This window comes from Lepidochelys kempii, chromosome 6 (assembly GCF_965140265.1).
Source record: "Lepidochelys kempii isolate rLepKem1 chromosome 6, rLepKem1.hap2, whole genome shotgun sequence".
NCBI lineage: Eukaryota > Metazoa > Chordata > Testudines > Cheloniidae > Lepidochelys > Lepidochelys kempii.
The window spans coordinates 42,140,322-42,157,842 of NC_133261.1; the positions used below are offsets into that span (position 1 = coordinate 42,140,322).

Genomic DNA, 17,521 nt, shown 5'->3' on the forward strand with positions numbered 1-17,521 from the left:
TCGGAATAACATAAGGAGAAAATTCAATACAAGCCGCCACACACACTCACCTAGATACCTAGTCCCTCTTTAAAACCTCCCAGCCCAAAACTGTGTATTCAAGCACAGTATTGCCTCGTGCCTCAGGCACTTTATGTTTATCGTTTGATTTAACAGGAGCTATGTCAAAGGTACAGTATGTAGCTGGTAAGGCCTACGGGGGATTTCCCCAGCCAGAACACGCACAAGCCTGAATTTAAACAGATACACAAACCCGACTCTTACCACTCTCTGCGGGTTATCTCTATGAATGGCTGAGGTCAGTAAAAAGAAAAGGAGGCCTTGTGGCACCTTAGAGACTAACCAATTTATTTGAGCATGAGCTTTCGTGAGCTACAGCTCACTTCATCGGATGCATCCCGTGAGCTGTAGCTCACCAAAGCTCATGCTCACATAAATCGGTTAGTCTCTAAGGTGCCACAAGTACTCCTTTTCTTTTTGCGAATACAGACTAACACGGCTGCTACTCTGAAACCTGAGGTCAGTAAGCAGCCCTGAGTGGCAATGGTGGTCCGCAAAGTTTTTAGGAACCGATGGATCTAAACACTTATTTTTCCGGTGTGATTAAATACTGGTGACTTAAACATAGGTCTGTTTTTAGATCGGGAGCCATCTGTATATCTGGCTTCTCTTTTGGATGCGTATTAAGCCCCCACTGCAGGGCTGGACCCTGGGGACGGGTTTTCAGCCGACTTAACCTGGGCGCTGATCCGTCTTGAGGGTGGGCAGGGGCCTTTCCGCGGAGCTGTGCCGTCGGGAGAACTGGGCCGAAGTCCCTGCTGCGGTAGAAATGGAAACCCAGTTCCAGCTCTGGAGGCGTTCACAGTGAGACTCCGAAATAACTGCCGAGGTGCCTTCCGCCAAGGGCCAGAGCGCAGGGAGCCCCCCCCCCCCCCCCCCGCAGGGCTCTCCCGAGGAAGAGCCAAGGCCTTTCTTCCTTCCCCTGGGCGCTGAGCTTCAACGAGCCCACCTGCCGCCCTGAGAAGGAGGCGAGTATCATCAACTAGAGAAGGCCCGGCCGGGACCGTGTGATCCCGGGTCCCGTCAAAGGCAGGGAGAGGGGCCCTGGAGCGGGGGGCCGGGGGGCGCTCGGATGGGCTTTGCTCTCAGGCTGCTGGGCTGCGCGTCTCTGGGTTAGTCAAGCTTGGGTTTCCTGGGTGGGTGGCCTGTCCCTATGGGCCTGTCCCTATGTGCTCCGCAGACCAGGTGAGCGCTCCCCCCGTACCCCCTTGGCAGTAAGCAGCAGTTACTTTGCCCGTTTCGGTGGGAGCAGGGTCGGGCTGCACCTTCTGTTTGGAGCTTCATGCTTTAACCTGCACAAATCGCTCCCCGCCCCGCAGCTCCAGCCACGGTCTCCCAGGGTACCTTGGTTGCCAGTGGGTGGCCTCTCAGATGGCACCGTGTTACTATCGTCTCCTCCTCTTTCTCAGCAAATATCTAACAAGTGGTTAGTGGGTCTGTCTTCCCTCAAGCCACTTCTCTGGGCCAAATTACACCGCGGGAACTTCATTGGAATGACCAGGGCCAGGGGCTTGAGCCGAAGTCTGTGGGAGTTTTTAGGCGAGCAGAAATTGCCCCTGTCCGTGTTGCAAGGGACAAACCATCTTTGAGTTTATTTGATGACAAGTGTAAACTCACGATCCCTAAAGCGGAGAATTCCCCTTTGATTGCACGAGCAAGGCTGTCTTTTGTAGCCGGGACACACCGTTGTAAACCTCCTACTGAATGGAGTGCATGACAGTTCCAGCTTCCAGCTGTACTGAAATGGAGCCCAGGACTACCTCCAGCCTGTCTCTGAACATTGTCCTGGTTCCTAAGCGATTTGTTTTGTGCACTGTCACCAAACCCAGTCTGGAATACAGTGGCTGCTGGTTAGTGACAAGATGAATGTGTACTGCTTGATGAAAAAGCAAAGGAGGGAGGGGGGAAATATTGTGGAGGAGGCTCTTATAAATGAACTGTCAAGGGAAAGAAAGTTAAAGGGAAATCTCCTGCTGTAAATGCATCGGGCGGGCACTTCTAATAAAAATCCGGGTCCTGGAGGAATTAATTACAGCCGCATTACAGGAAGAATTCGTGGAATTGCAAAACGTAGTGGCACAGACCAGCACGAACTGCTGCTGCAAATGGGGAAACTGCAGGAGAGTCTAACAATTTCTGAGCTGATATGCAGGACATTGTAGTAGCATAATAGCAGTTCAGACATTCGAATGAATAATAGTGTCCCGCGGTACTGACAAATGATATTACACATACTTTAAGATTGAAGTCATTTAACTTGTTTTTATATGCAAAAGCTTCCCACTGGAATCGGACTTTTCAAGCTCACTTCTACCTGCCATGAAAAAACTCTCGCAACACAATTATATACAATCACTACATAAGTCTAGTGAGTTTAGCTATTATTAATCAGCCAGGGGTCGTATGTTGATTGTGAATCGCTATTTCTCTGGCACCCACATCAATCAGAAAATCGATTCGAAAGGTCTAGAGACTCAAAGCGTGGTTTCAGTAAGATTCTCTGCAGCAGATCGGAGCAATCTTGTGTAGCAATGGGAACCTGGATTTCCAGGAGAACCAAGATTCAGAAAGAACACACGGCGGTTTTCCATGCTGTGTAAATGGAAAGCAGCTTGCTCAGCCCTGTCTGTTTTGTGACTCTCCCCCTACGGCCCTAGGGAAACGGACTGCCTTTGGTGTTGCAATTCCGCAGCAGTTTTTCCTCTCCTCGAAGCACATACCTGTTCACTTGTATGTTTAAATTATTTGTGATAAGTGTTGAGCATTATTATATCAGTGGACCTATGAGCTCCATTTCTTTTGGTTACAGTTGATCTCAAATAAAAAAAACACTGAAGTGTTTTCTTTAAAAATAGAAAGTAAGCAACTGACAACCAGTTTCTGAGAATATTGCTGGCTGCTGAGTTCTAAGATTATAAGCTTTTACAAAAAGACAAAACAAAACATACAACCAAAAAAGACTAGTATTCCAGTTGTGAGTTTAATTTATGGTTCAGCCACTCCATTTTTCCTTGGCAAGTCACTATATGTAGTAACATTGGTCACCAGTTCTGATAGCTGTTTCAGTCCATTAACCACGTGATCCTCTACACTCTTTATTAAAAGTTAATTCACTTGCTCTTATATATATATATAAAAATAAGAGATCTGCTTTATTGCTAACCCACAAGTCTGTATATATACTGGTTCTATTAATTTAATTGCAGTATATTTTTTTTCTTTAAGGGCTTTATTGTGTATAATTTTCAGCCATTTAAAATTTACAAGTTAGATCATAATGAACATCTTGTCTTGTACCACATAATCATTCTTTCTTCTCTTTTAAAATTTAAAATCACAAACAGATAAAAGGGTTGAAATAAAATAAATTTATTTGGTACTGCTATATGTATTTTGAAAACACTTTTAAAAAAAGAAAAATGAAAATTATTGCTTCTTTTTTAAGTATTACTTGAATTTGGTCAAGTAATTTTAGTTCTAATTCTAGATATTTTCATAACAGTGACAATTTATACCAAATGACCTCACAGCTTGAATGCATGACATGGAATCAAATGAACTTGGGATCTACATTAAAGGGGTAAGGTGTTTTATTATTTTGTAATCTTTTGCATTAGTGTAGTTAACTTCGTTTTATTTTTTATTTTATGAATGGAATAAGGTTACTGGCACGAAAAATGCTAACCTGTCCAAAAATGGGTCTTTATTTGTCTGTAATTTAAGACGTTGAGTTTAAAAAAATAACCCTATTGAACTATTAAGTTTTATTCTACTAGTCAGTTCACAGTTAATAAGAATTTTATGGTCCAGTTTTCTCTTAGACTTTTTAGTCTAAGGTTAGTCAACAGGGAAAAAACTAGCAATATTTTCTTTAACTGTTTTTGTTTTTTGGTCTTTTGACTTAAACCAATATGTCTTGGAGAACAGTATGTTGGTTGTAGATTTTTAACCATTTTATTGTCTAAACGAACTGTCTTCATTGTAGGTTACACAATTCAGATGCCAAGTAAATGCAATAGCTTTCCATTTGTGTGAGCAAGGTGTTTTCCAGTAATAGACTAGTAATATTTGAATTTAAGTTGGGATAATATGAATGTGAAAACCTGTATAATTATATTATAGATGGTTCTAAGCAGCCATATTATTCCATATATACAGCACCAATATGTGATAGGAGGGACTGCATGAATGGGTATGAAGACAAGGTAGATCTCTACCCCAAAGCACTAACAAAATAAGCTCGTGAAGGAAGGATGGGAAACAGTGGAAAAACCTCTGCAATTGAATGGTGAAGCTGAGTTTGAAGCTTGTCAGTTCTGTTCACTTCCATTAATATAAGTTTTTGTTTTTTTTTAAAGTATGTGTGTGTGTGTATATATATATAATTTTTTTGAGGGGGGGCGGGGGGAGATTCTGTCTTCTGATTAGTTCAGACCTGCTTGCAGCAAGGTATTGTCTTCTTGACCCATCGTAACTACTGTTGGGTCAGAGTGCAATTCAGAAATGTGTTTTCTGTAACCTGTAAACAGTGGCTGCCCAATAGATCTTGTGCTGAATTCAGCCCTGGACTTGTACGTGCTTGGCATCTGGAAGGCCTGCCAGTGGGCTGCTGGGCCTAGCTCATAGGCAAAGGCAGTGCGTAACCAGTGCAGTGACTGAAATAACAATGGTGGCTGTTAGAGAGGGCCTGGGGAGTGAGACACAGTGCAGGGGTGGCCTGAGCAAGAAAGCAGAAGGGGAAAGGGCCACAAAAAGCTGGGAGAACAGCATTCTGGGTGTGCAGAGTGTGTGGGGGCTGATCATCCACCTGGGTATCAATGCTGGGATGATCAGGCCCTGGTCTGCTCTCCCCACCCTTGCCATAATCAGCCTCAAACTTGCCCACCCCAGACTGCAGGGTGTAAAGTGTTCTCCACACTCCTACCACACAGTGAGAACAAGAACAAATGAAAGCGCTCCAGGCTTAGAATATTGCTGCTACCTTCTGTGTCTCCTTCCCTCCATTCCTTTCTCCTTTTTCTCTAGTTCTAACCTCACTCTGCTCCTCATGCCAGCTCTTCTCTCCCTCCTTTTTATTATCTTTCCCTTCTCCAGGCTCCACATCCTCTGTCCCTGCCTTTCCTGGCCCTTTCCATCTTCTCTGGCTTCCTTCCTCCATACCATTGTCACCCTCCCACCTGCAGGGAATGGACTCTAGTCTATTTGCCGCTAGTCCAATATGGGTTTCCTGTTACTCGGCAAGCAGGAAGCCCGCCTCAGAGGTGCTGCAGATCAGAGACATTGGTAGGGTAGCAAAGACATAGGGTGTGGTGCTTACAGGGCCAGGGCTTCTGTTCCTCCCTTCCTGTAGGCAGGATAGTAACTGTATTGAGAGATTCCAGAGATGTCTCCCCAATCCCCCTGTGGGGTTGTCAGTAAAATTTAACCACTCTTGCCCTTCCAAAATGGGATAGCACTCTGGGACTGTGGAAGAGGATGTGCTAGGAGGAAATGAATAGAGCACATCAGAGGGTTTGTCTGGACTAGGGTGGTTTATTTTTAAAAATATGTTTTGGTAGCACAGTGTAACTAACCCATTCTAAAGCTCTAGTGTGGACAACGCAAGTTGTACTTTAGCAAGTGCTACCTGGTCCAGTGTAAGGCTAGACTTCAACTCAAGAAGCTAGCTTCTGCTAACATATAACTTGCTTGGTACAGAGTAGAGTTTAATAACATGCTAGTTAACATGTTCTCAAGAACCTCCTTCTGATCCTTGTCCAGACAAAGCCAACATTTGCCTGACTTTGTAAGATAAGCTCTTTACCCTTTTCTGAGTAAATATATATGTATATATTTTTAAAAAGGGAGATTCCCAAACTAATATGTAGAAAACTGACTCTATCCAGATCTATCAGGTACGGTATTTGTGCAGGCTGGCTTCAGTATTGCACAATAGCATGAAGTACTGCTGATCTGCTTCTAACCTTCATTAGTGAATGGTACTTGAAGTCTAGAGGCACTAGATAGTAGTGTAGTAAACCACGTGTGTCAGAGCAAACTAGTGAAATGAGCGTGAGTCTGAAGTGGTGGTCTTCTGTGGTACACCTAGAATCTGTCAGGCAGCTCCCTTACTGGAAAGAAAGGGGAGCCCCTTCTCTTCCCCCTGAAACCCAACTATTGTATACAAATCAAGCTGACCAGCTCTGCTGCTGAGGCTATTTCCTACTTTTTTCATAACTGTTTGTAATTTCCTCTTTAAACTGCACCCTTTATTAAAAAAAAACAACAAAACAACCAAACCTCTTCTTTGCAATATTAGACACTGTTTTGTCTCTTCTGAAGAAAATATCCTGCAAAAAGGAGAAACACATCAACCTTGACCGAGGTCCAAGTTATTAAAACAAGGAAGAGGTTATTCTTTGGGGAACTGAGTGGGAAAAAAAAAGGGACACAATAGAAATATTAAAGGAGTACTGAACAAAATAAATGGTTTTACTTGTCTCAAAGTGCAGACTGTGAGCAGTATAAAGTTTGTGACCTAGAATTCTTGAAAGGAAAAAAGAAGAAATCAAGATGAATGATCTTGATGGTAAAACAAAGCTGAAAGTTTTGGTATAGGCCAAGATTGTAGAATCTGTGGAAAATCAGTGCTAGACATGGCCTCATCACTGGTAATATGAGCCAAAATAGTTATCTGTCTTCTCTGGCTGGGAGTTATAAAACACAGTACCTCCAAACTCAGTTGCCATGAACATAAGGTACTCTTCCTAAGATTTACATCTTTAAAATATATGAACTGTTCATAAGTGATTCCCAGGCGTTTACTGTTTCAGATACTTTTCTCAATCTTGAAGTTGTATTTTATGAATATTGGTATCTTTATGTTGAAACGGAGAGCTTAATTTCTCTCCAAAGATGACAATCCTTATATAGAAATTCCCCTCCCCCCACCACTTCCACATGACTCAGCTGAACTTTGTTTTATGTATTGTATTATAAAGAATAAAGAAATAGTATTGCAAGTTTGCAAGAAATTGGGAAATTTAAAATTATATGTTAGTGATGCAACATATCACTCTCTAAACCCTATCATTTTACATGAGCTTCATTCAGTAGCCCTATTCCTGGGTTTATATTCAATTTAAGTTTAATGTACTAAAATGAAACCATTACCACATATTCTAGGCAGGGTTGGTAGTGACACCTAAAGTTAAGGTTGCCTGGCACTTTCCGTTATGTAAACTTACTCAGCCCTCCCCTCCCCCCCCTGCCCCCGCATAGGCATTATGATATAGTCTTTGATTATGTGATACATGCTATTTTATCTACAGGACCCCTGTCTTGTTTAGTGCACAGGATAGACAGGAGTCAGGAAATGGATCTGGATTGCATAGTGAATGAGACTGTTGTCTGTAGAACTGTTCTGCCCACCCCTCCCTGATTTGTTGCAAACGGTGGAAGGTGTGGAATGAATGAAGCAAAGGATTGCAGGAGGAGAAAAGGTGGTTCCATGGCTAAGGCAGTCAAATGTCACTCAGAAGAACAGGATTCTATCGTTTCAAACTTTTCACAAGTGTTCACTAACTGTGTTCCTCATTTTCTGGTGTGCATGTTGAGACAGCTGGGGCCTGATTTGTATTAGTGCTGAGAGCTCACAACTGCAACTGAAGACAATGGGCACTGTGCTTTGAAAATATAAAGTGCTATAAAGATGCTAATTACTCTGAAAAATCAGGCCTTTTATACATCTGAAGGTGGACACTCAAAATTAGTGGACACTTTTGATAAATTTGGCCTTAATCTCTGAGCCTTTGTTTCACAGCTGTAAAATAGGGAAAATAATATGGCCTCTTAGGAGGTGATGTGAAGATACTTTCATTAAGGACTATTAAATCCTCCATACTATGGTGATGAGAATCTTGGAAGGCCCATGAGGAAATTAATATTTCTTTATTCAGTACAGGTTTTGGATAGCATATGATAAATAAGTAATATGGCCACATACTGAATAATGAGAATAAAGAGAAATATTGACTAGCTACCTATTCAGCTGTCTGATCTAGTCCCTGGCAGTCTCGGGTGGGCCCAAGAATTGCGGCCATGATCTGAAAAAAGACGATACTGCAGCATCCCACTGGTATTGCACAGACCTGTCAATATTGGACAGGAGCCTAAACCCTGTTGTGGTATCTGAACCTGTGACTAGCTAAATAGGCCACTAAACAAGGAGTTCTGTCACAAAACAGATAGAAAATTGCAGAAATAAGGGCCATGCTATCTGGAAATTGAAGTTAACGTGTAGACCTCCACTGAGGTCATATATGTAAACTGGCAGAGTTTGGCTCAGTGCCTTTTTTCTTTATTCTTGAGCTATGTAATCAATCGGCTGGGCTCCCAGGCACACCAGTGTGTATTGCCATTTGCTTGGTCTCACTGGACAGAACAATAGAGAGATCATTTGCAAAGCACTACTACAATTGCATTCTAATACAAGACCCTTAAGGTTTAGGCTTTCTGTAATAGATTAACAAGAAAACCTTCATCATAGCCTTATAAAACACCATCAGTAAGTTCTGAGAATGTAAATTGTCCCTAGCTGGCTCAGACCTGCAGCCAGTGTGAATGGGAGCACGCAATTATATGTTTTTCATGGTGTTAAATATTTCCCCCTTTTCTCTCACATCAGAATGCCTAATCATGAATTTATCCTCTCCTCTGTGAGGAAGGGAAGTACTCTCCCCGTTTTACAGATAGGGAATTGAGGCACGGAGGGTGATATCCTAGTTCCATTGAAGTCAATGGCAAAATTCCCATTGACTTCAATGGGACAAGGATTTCACTCGGAGAGATTGTGAGCTGCCCAAAGAAGTACCCAAGCAGAGCTGTGAACTGAGCCCAGGTCTCTGAATACTAGTCCAGTGCCTTAATCTCACCCACCTTTTCTTTTTCCATAATGATTGCACACTGAGCCCGAATCAGTGAAATCATTTCTCTGATGTGCAGTTGCCTTGGAGAATGCAGATAAAGCAGCAACTTTATGCTTCCCTTCTGCTTAACTGCATTACCACCAATAACAGGAGGAAACATCATCTATATCATTAATCAGACTTCTTTATTGTCTCCATGGTGGCATATATTTCCCGTAATATTGGGTGGTAAACATTTTAGCAAAGAAAATTTAGCTTTATTTCTCTTCTGTACTGTTATCACACAGCCTGCCCGCACCCTTGTTCTGTCTCATTTTTGGCTCTGTTTCTACACCAGATATTCCAGTTCCTGCACTGAAACACTAGTAAATTGCATCTTAATGTGGTGCCTGTTTTGTGTAATCTTTCCTTCTGAATTTTTTAATTCTTCCATTTTGAGTCAATGGGCATTCCTGTTTCATGCTGCTACTTGCTCACTCTTCTCAATATGCCCTATAGCTTCCCTTTTTTTTATTCGTATGAAATAATAATTAAAAAAACCAAGCTTTGCCCTCCAGATTTAAGTTGAGGCTAGTTGTAAACTAATCAGACAGTTCTAGTGTAACAAAGTAAAGTTGGTGTGAGAGAGAAATTGCAGGTTGTGAGGTTTTTTTTATATATTCAGATTAGAAAGTAATCTTTTATGAGATTTTTTTTTATGAAGTCTTAGATTGGTACAACTCTCTAAAGCTGCTCTGTTTTTCATCACACATTCTCATCTGTAAAACCTTCATTTTTATTAATCTCTGTACAATCTGTACAGCGTCGAGATTAATCGTTTTAAAAGAGCTACTCTCCAAGTGTTAAGGATTTTCTGGCCTAAAGGCAAATGTTTCTAAATGCTCTACAGTATATAACGCTTGCTTAGCATTTTATGTTGCATAAGTATCAATCTTTGTTTTGCAGAAATGTGGAGCTATATTTTATGCATTTTTTCCAGGTCTGCAGCTGGCTGCCTAGAACCAAAGAACAATATATATATGGGGCCATCTCAGCAATCAACTGGATGAACTCTAAATATTTAAAGTCCAGTTCTGCCTTTGGATAGATCTGTGCAACTTCCATTGAAATCCAAGGGAATTCTGTATTCACCAATGAAGGCAGAATTGGGACCTTAAGGGCCAATCCTGCAGTTTTTATTCAATCAAGAACTCCTGTAGGGTTTTGCCTGCATCACTAAAATAGTACTGTCCTGACACCAGGTTTAACTGCATCTGGCTTTGCTTAGCCTTGACTCTTTTCAGCATTTTTTCCCCCATCAGTCATAAATATGACTTTAAACATTAAACAGAGGAAACAGTTTTTTCTCCCATTTTTTTTCTTCTTGGACCTCTTGATGATTCCAAATTCCCACTCGACAATTAAAACCCTGGCTTCAATTGCAACTTCTTTATTTTAAACCATAATCTTTGTTTTTTCTTATTTAGCTCAGATGCAAAATTATATAGATTACAATGTATTTGTAGAGATGTAGGACAGTTGATCCCTTGGTAAACAAGCAGGATACATTGATTTATTTATTATGTATTCATATTTTTACTTTCCATTAGTGGTCACAATGTACTAGGCATTGCCTGCTCACCCAGGTAAATATAGTCCCTACTCCAAAGAGCTTAAAGTCAAAGAATTTCCCACTCTTTTTTTTTTGTTTGTTTCTTTGTTTAAGATCTCCAGCTGAAAGATGTGTATTTGTAATTATTTTAGTGTACTGCATGCGTGAACTCACTGATGACTTGTATTGCTCATAGAGGTTGGACTTTCCTCTGGTTGCTATCTCCTGTGTAAAATGAAACCAGTGGTTGTGATTCTGTAATTTTTGGAAAGTCTGAAAAGCTGTAGAGGAGCTGCCAGACTTACACTAGTTCTTCCACTGAGTCTTCCACATTCTAGTGCGTATGCTAAATAAATTATGGGTGTATCAAAAAATTCACATAGCTTGGCATGCATCACGTTTGCTCTTACCAAAAGGGAGATAGTGAGAGGGAGAGACATGAGAAATCCAGTTTATTTCACAAGCTGTGTGGCAGTCACTATCAATGTAGAGTGAGATTTCAATTCAAAGCAGCAGCCACAGGCCCAATTTGTGAAAGTCTTACATTGCTGTACCAATAGTCCCTTTGACTTCCAGTAACTGTTCCCAATGTTAGAATATTACAATTGTTTAGGGTCAGATTACTCTACCCTTACTCATTATTGAGTTGTGCCTTCTTACCCAAGAAGTCTTACTCGGCATGACCAAAGTTAGTATAACAGGGCCGAATATGATAAGTCCCTGACAATGCTGGTGGGTTTTAAGAAATTGGAACTATGGTTTCTTCTTACTAAGGTGCCTTTTCAGGGGAACTGTTAAATGGGTAGTTTGCTCACTAGTTAATATATGAGTGGTCAGGTGGCTTTGAAAACAATTTCTAATGTGATCAAGCCTTTCACTACAGTTCTGCTCACCAAAGCAAAGAGGGCATATGACCAGGAGTAATGGGATGAAATAAAAAAATGTATGAGGAATGTTAGGGAAAACTTCCTGTCAGTGAAATTTAAGCTTGGGGAATACAGAGCGATTTGGTAGAAGCCCCATCCATGGAGATATTTTAAAAGTAGACTGGAGAAAATACTATGAGGAGCATTCCAAGGGATCTCATACAGCTTTCTTCCATTTCTAATTCCTAGGAGAAGTGGGTTCTGCTGGCTACTTTCCATTACAGAACTGAATAGTCCTTCAGAAAATCCTTGGCACCTACAAATGAAAACCTTGCAAGTCTCCTGTATTTCAGACAGTGTAGAGTGCAAGTTAGTCTGTGTTTTGTAGCATGATTTCTACTGTAACTTGTTGTACCTTCAGAGGTTTCTTCCAGGGTAAAGTTTACCATATTTTTAGGGTATCTTCCTACAAACTATCTTGTCTCTTGAACTGCCTAGGCTGCCATCGGGGATGTGGATCTGATAGGTGAAGGATTATAAAGCTAAACTAGGCTACTCAAACCAGTGACTAATAATGATAGTTTACATTTACCCTTGCTTTCCTATGGCACTTCAGATCAGCAACTTCTTCTGCTGTGAACTGAACAGATGCCTCTCTTATTATAACATGCTAACACCCTTCCCCTCTGTGATTAAAACAGATGTTGCCATGTGGTAGATGCTTCTTCCCTTTGATAGGCTTTTACACAAGTACCAGATTTCATTGCTGCTGTCCTTTGAATCAAGAGGAAAATTCAACATTGATGGGGTCATTTGTGGCTCTCTGATATTGGTGCATGCTGTAGCTGAGAAAATGATTTCTTATTGTTTGTGTTCTGGTAGGACCTGAGGCCTTAATCAGGATTGGAGTCCCGTTTTGGTAGGCATTGATACATAGGTAAAAGAGGATTCCTGCCCTGAACAGGTGCCAGCATTGTTCTCTCCCTATTACTAATGGTAATGCCACTATTAAAATATTTTATTCACCTTGCAATCCTCTTTTAGCCTGTTTCATTCTGAACTTAAAAAAGCCTCTACTTTCCTGTGAGGTCTAGTCTTTGACTCTTTGCTTCTGCCAGGGTTAGGTGTTCTTGAAAAAAACGAACCCTTCCAAACCAGGAAAATCACAGCTGTCGTAGAATTTGTGAAGAAGTGGAACACATGCTTGCTGTGTCACTTTTGATCCACTGACTTGCCCAGCCAAGGATGTGATGCCATAGCTTTTCAGATTTGGCTCTGAAAAAAACAAATTGAACTAAAAATCTGGCTTTCAAGAAAGCCAGTTGTGGCTTCTAGGCAGGTCACTGTCGTGCAGCACCATCCTGAAGAGTTGGATAAAAAAAAGCTGTTATTGGGATACCCCAGGATGAATTTTGGGGAGAGAAGCCTCCAGAATATGAAGATAAACATGTAGATGATGGCAGTCACCCCAGCAGAGGTTTTGCATGTGTGCCGGAAGCCTTTCTTTGGGTTTAGTGTAATTAGTAGAAGAGGGTGCCATTATCAGTGTTTGACCCCACAGAACTGTACCACATGAACCAAAGGAACACCTCTGTTAGGCGTCAGAAGCAGACTGCTAGTCTCTATGTGGGCTCGCTAAAGAAGAAACACAGATATTTTACAAATATTACATAGTCACAAAAGCTCTCTCCCTTTTGGTCAAATTCATGAAACTTTCAGACTCTTTCCAGCCCACAATTCCATTGTTCTTGTAAATCATTTGAAAGACTGGACCTTTACATAGACTGCTTTCTTTCAGTGGGCCCTGCTTTCCTTTTCAGTCAGAGGTCTGGAGCCTCAGTGGCCTCTAATTGTGATGGCAATAAACCTGGTTATTCTAGGCGTTGCTTCAGAATCCTACTTTTCATCCATCTACATTGTTCCCCCATTGTGTCTCCCTGGTCTCCACTCCTGGAGTTTTTGAATGTTCATGATACTGAAATATAGACACCTATGGCTCTTAATTTATTAACACATATGACTATTAATTCAGAACTAAAAATTGCAATGTACATGTATCACTTGAACATCTCACAGTTACTAAAGTGGAAAAATCCATCAGTGTTCCTACCTTCTACACATAAAAACATAACATTTTTCAGGATACATCTTAACTAGGTAAACAAAATTGTGAACAAACCATTTATTTTAAATGTTGCCATGCTGCTGCCTGGGGAATGTTGATAATTTACACCAACTGAGGATCATCCCCTTTGTGTTTAGCTTAAGTTGATTTTTACAAAGAATTAAACTACAGTGCATCTTGCAAGCTGATATGTGGGTTAAATGGTTAGGACACTGATTTGTAATCTGTACTTATGAGTACACGACTGCTATTCTTATAAATGTCATCACTTTCTCAGTACTATCTGGTAATATCTGAGTCATGAGGTGCTGACAAAATCCACTGTACTTAATGTGAAACTTGAGGCATTTTGCTCATTCCAAAGATATTAGCAATAGCCAGCTCGGCATTTAGCTGATAAATAACTTGCACATAAGTTTATGTTCCTATGTGTCTTTTTTTCTTAACATCTTTGTGGTAATGTACCACACTTTAAACCTTGACAATACTCCTTTTTTCTGGACGGTATTTATTGGGCAATAATAAATACAACTATATTATTGAGTCAATGCATTGTGCTGGAGTGATAATCATGATCTGACCCATGCAGTGAAAGAAGAATCTTTCTCCAGTAATTTGCACTTGGGGATGGATCTCCTGACTACCAAATCAAAGCCTAAACAATTTATCACCATATTAAGAAACAAATCCTCTTGCTTGGAGCTGTGCACTAAAAAAATATTTAACTCTATGCATTGTTCCCCTCTTTATCTGCAGCCATGCAACAGGATATGAGAGTGACAACCACGCTGGTCCTATGTTATACAGCTGTGGGGCCCAATATAGAATACACACCCATGGAGTCTTTAGAGGAATACAAGTAAGTATATTAGGACATTCTACATAGGGAAGAAGAATTACTGTTTTTATAGGGTTCCAGTTACTTATTGATTATTTGATTGGTATTCATAATTCTCTTGCTAACTTTAGGTCTCCCTGTGTCATTAAGAAATCGCTGAGATAAGTTGACCTGCTATTTCACTGAAGAACAAAATAAGATCACCTTTTAGACACAGTTGTAGTATAAAAAATAAAGTATTTTTCCTTCTAAAACATATCTTTGGAGCTGCATTATTCACTAACTTTAGGATTGCCAAAAATTGGAGGCCTCTCATCGAACTTGAAAGTTAGGTATTCAGTAAGTTTGGCCGCATAAGTTTTTATGTAGTTATAGTAGATTAGACCTGGGATTGTAGATAAGGTTGAGCAAAAATGAGGTGTCAGATGAAGTTTTGAATGTGTGGATTTGTGAAATTGTAACAATTTGAACATCATTCCCTGAAGACACAAGTACAATAAGTGATCACATCCTAATGGCTAACACACCAGTTAAACACTTGAAAGGACCATAAAATCCAGGATGGTTGATTCCCATCCATTTCTAACTGGTTATAGAATTAATACTAATGGATCCCATGCTGTATATTATGCTTGAGGTTCCTGGACATAAAGCACAATAAATGCATACATTCTATAAACTGAATGGACCGGCCACAAAGCTTTTTAAGAAATTTGAAATGTATTCTGTCTTTTCTGCACTGCTTCAGTGTTGTTAATGTATCTCAATAGGACGATCTTTAGATTATATTAATAGTACCTGGTCCTTTTTTTATAGTTTAACAATTCATCACTTAGTGAACCAGCTCTTAGAAAAAAGTTAAATGATTAAACTTTACATGCAGTGAACAGAACTGAGCAGTTAACACTCAGTTATCCCAGAAAAAAGTCCATCTTGGTTGGAACACCGTGGCAGTACCATTGTATAGTCAAGGTTACAATCTACAGCAGTATCTAACAGTAACATTTTTTCTTACACTGACTTCCTTGGACTCTAGCTTAATTTCTAGCTTGTAAAATTAAGTATAAAAACATTACTCTGGGTCAGGTTCTGATCTGTTACACTGTTGTAATTATGAAGCTAATCCATTGATGCTAAAGGGGGTTATTCCACATTTATGCTGTTGGTAATTAGTATGGAACTTGGCCCATTTATTGTAAGATATAAATATTAGAGGGAATTTAGCATGTAGCATTTACCTTCACATATTTGTAATGCTGTACATAGAAAAGGTAAAGGAACACTTTTACATTATTAATAGAATAAAAAATGGTCATTTGTAGTATGGTAGGTATATCAGAGGATCATACTCATGCTGAAGTTTATTTGAGTGTTTCTACTGATTACATGGGAGCAGGCTTGTGTTTATACGTGCTCACATGAGCTATGCACACTGCTGTTTCTGCCATTGTAGGATGTTCGGCGAGTGCCAGGAGTAGCTCCAACTATTGTCCGATCAGCTAGTGAGACGAATGAAAAACGTCCCTTCATGTGTGCATATCCTGGCTGTAACAAACGATACTTTAAGTTGTCCCATTTACAGATGCACAGCAGAAAGCACACCGGTAAGTACCTGCATTGTCTAAACAAGATGCCATACAAAGGGGGGTGGTTTTAAAATCAAGATCGGGCAGAAGAGGCAACCCATAGCTCCGTGTACAGAGGAGACCTATATGATGATGATTGTGTGTCTGTGTCCTCTCCTGGACCATCCAAAGAGATATTAAGGTTTGTTTGTTCCTTTAAAGATACCATACTCAGTAACTTGTCACATTAACTGGAGTTAACATTCACTTTAAATCCAACACAGCACTGGACTGATTTAGATTAGAAGTAAAAGAAGTTTATTCACAAAAGGAGATAGGATATTAAGTGAGTTCCAGTATAAAGGAGAGAGTTAGAAATGGCTAAAAGCAAATAAAAGTGAAATATGTTTTCTAGAGGCTAAGACTTAACACAACAAGCTACAGCCCTTGTCCAAGGTAGTTTCCTTACCCATCTACTTTCCAGCAAGATGGCTGACCACTCCTCTTGTCAGGATTTCCCACAGAGTCCAAAGTCCTCACTTCCTAGGTGAAAGATAACTTGGGGTTCTTTGCCCCTCTCTTATATACTCCAGTGAACCTTTGAAATGGATTCTTCTGAAGGTCCCCCCCCCAAGTGAAGCTCATTCAAGTTATGAGGAAGGAGACATAGAGTCTAGTGGTGAAGGAAATTCCATGCTGGTTTCTTCCCCCACTGGTATTTGCTAAAATACAAATTAATCTGTTTCCTGCAATCTCCTCCCCCTGCTGTGATGCTCCGTTAATACTTCCCCTTGTTGGCTTGATCGGTCTTTTTACTTTCTATGTAGATTGCATTCCCATTGTCTTTTAATGTACTTTGGAAATACCTTCAAGGTGGCAGAACCATATTCCTTTGTCTAGGGTATAGTAACTTCAGCACTGCCTGGCAGACACGCTTTGATAACATAATTTCTGATAAGATTTTAACTTTGAATTTGTGCTCTGTATGTACATTACACAGTCATATTAATGATCAGTATGTTGTTAACTTCCCACTGACACCTTACATGACACCTTTTAGTTACAGGTTTATGACCTTAGTGAGTTGGAGTACACTGGATTGGTCAAGCCATCTGAAATGTATTAAGAGCTATCACTGAGCCCCTTGTCCTCTTGCGTTGGGATGCTCTTAGGATCACAACTGTGCTAAAGATACACATTTTCCTGCTATTGCTCTACCACATCAGCAATTGCTGTCATCATCATAGGGATGAAATAGACTGTTGAGAGGTGGTACATTGTAAATAGTCACATGGTCTATCATACACTATCTCTGTTAAAATTGGCCCACACTATAAAAGAGAGTTTGCAAACCCGAGGCCTGTGGAATACTTTGAATACTATGGTAATGTTAATTGCACACAGCAATTGTAAAGATGTTAAGGATAACCAGTGCAATGCATTTTTAATTTAATAATGCACAGGACTGCACAACACATGGAATATTTAGCTGGACATCTTCAGTGTTGCTCAGATTACAAATTCAAGATACTTTAGATTGCAACTGAAATGTAGGCTTCATAGCTCAAAC

General features: G+C 40.4%; 1 protein-coding gene across 5 annotated transcripts in view; it reads left to right on the forward strand.

The window, feature by feature from the left end:
- The window catches only part of WT1 (WT1 transcription factor), a 48,496-nt gene that overhangs the window by 14,725 nt on the left and 16,250 nt on the right, over positions 1-17,521 (forward strand). For 3 of the 5 annotated variants that reach the window (XM_073347733.1, XM_073347732.1, XM_073347735.1), the window contains exons 4-6: positions 3,563-3,640; positions 14,305-14,407; positions 15,840-15,990. In XM_073347733.1, coding sequence (XP_073203834.1) covers positions 3,563-3,640; positions 14,305-14,407; positions 15,840-15,990 — 332 coding nt within the window. The remainder of the gene's footprint in view (positions 1-3,562; positions 3,641-14,304; positions 14,408-15,839; positions 15,991-17,521) is intronic. The other 2 variants (XM_073347734.1, XM_073347736.1) reach the window with 1 other exon arrangement.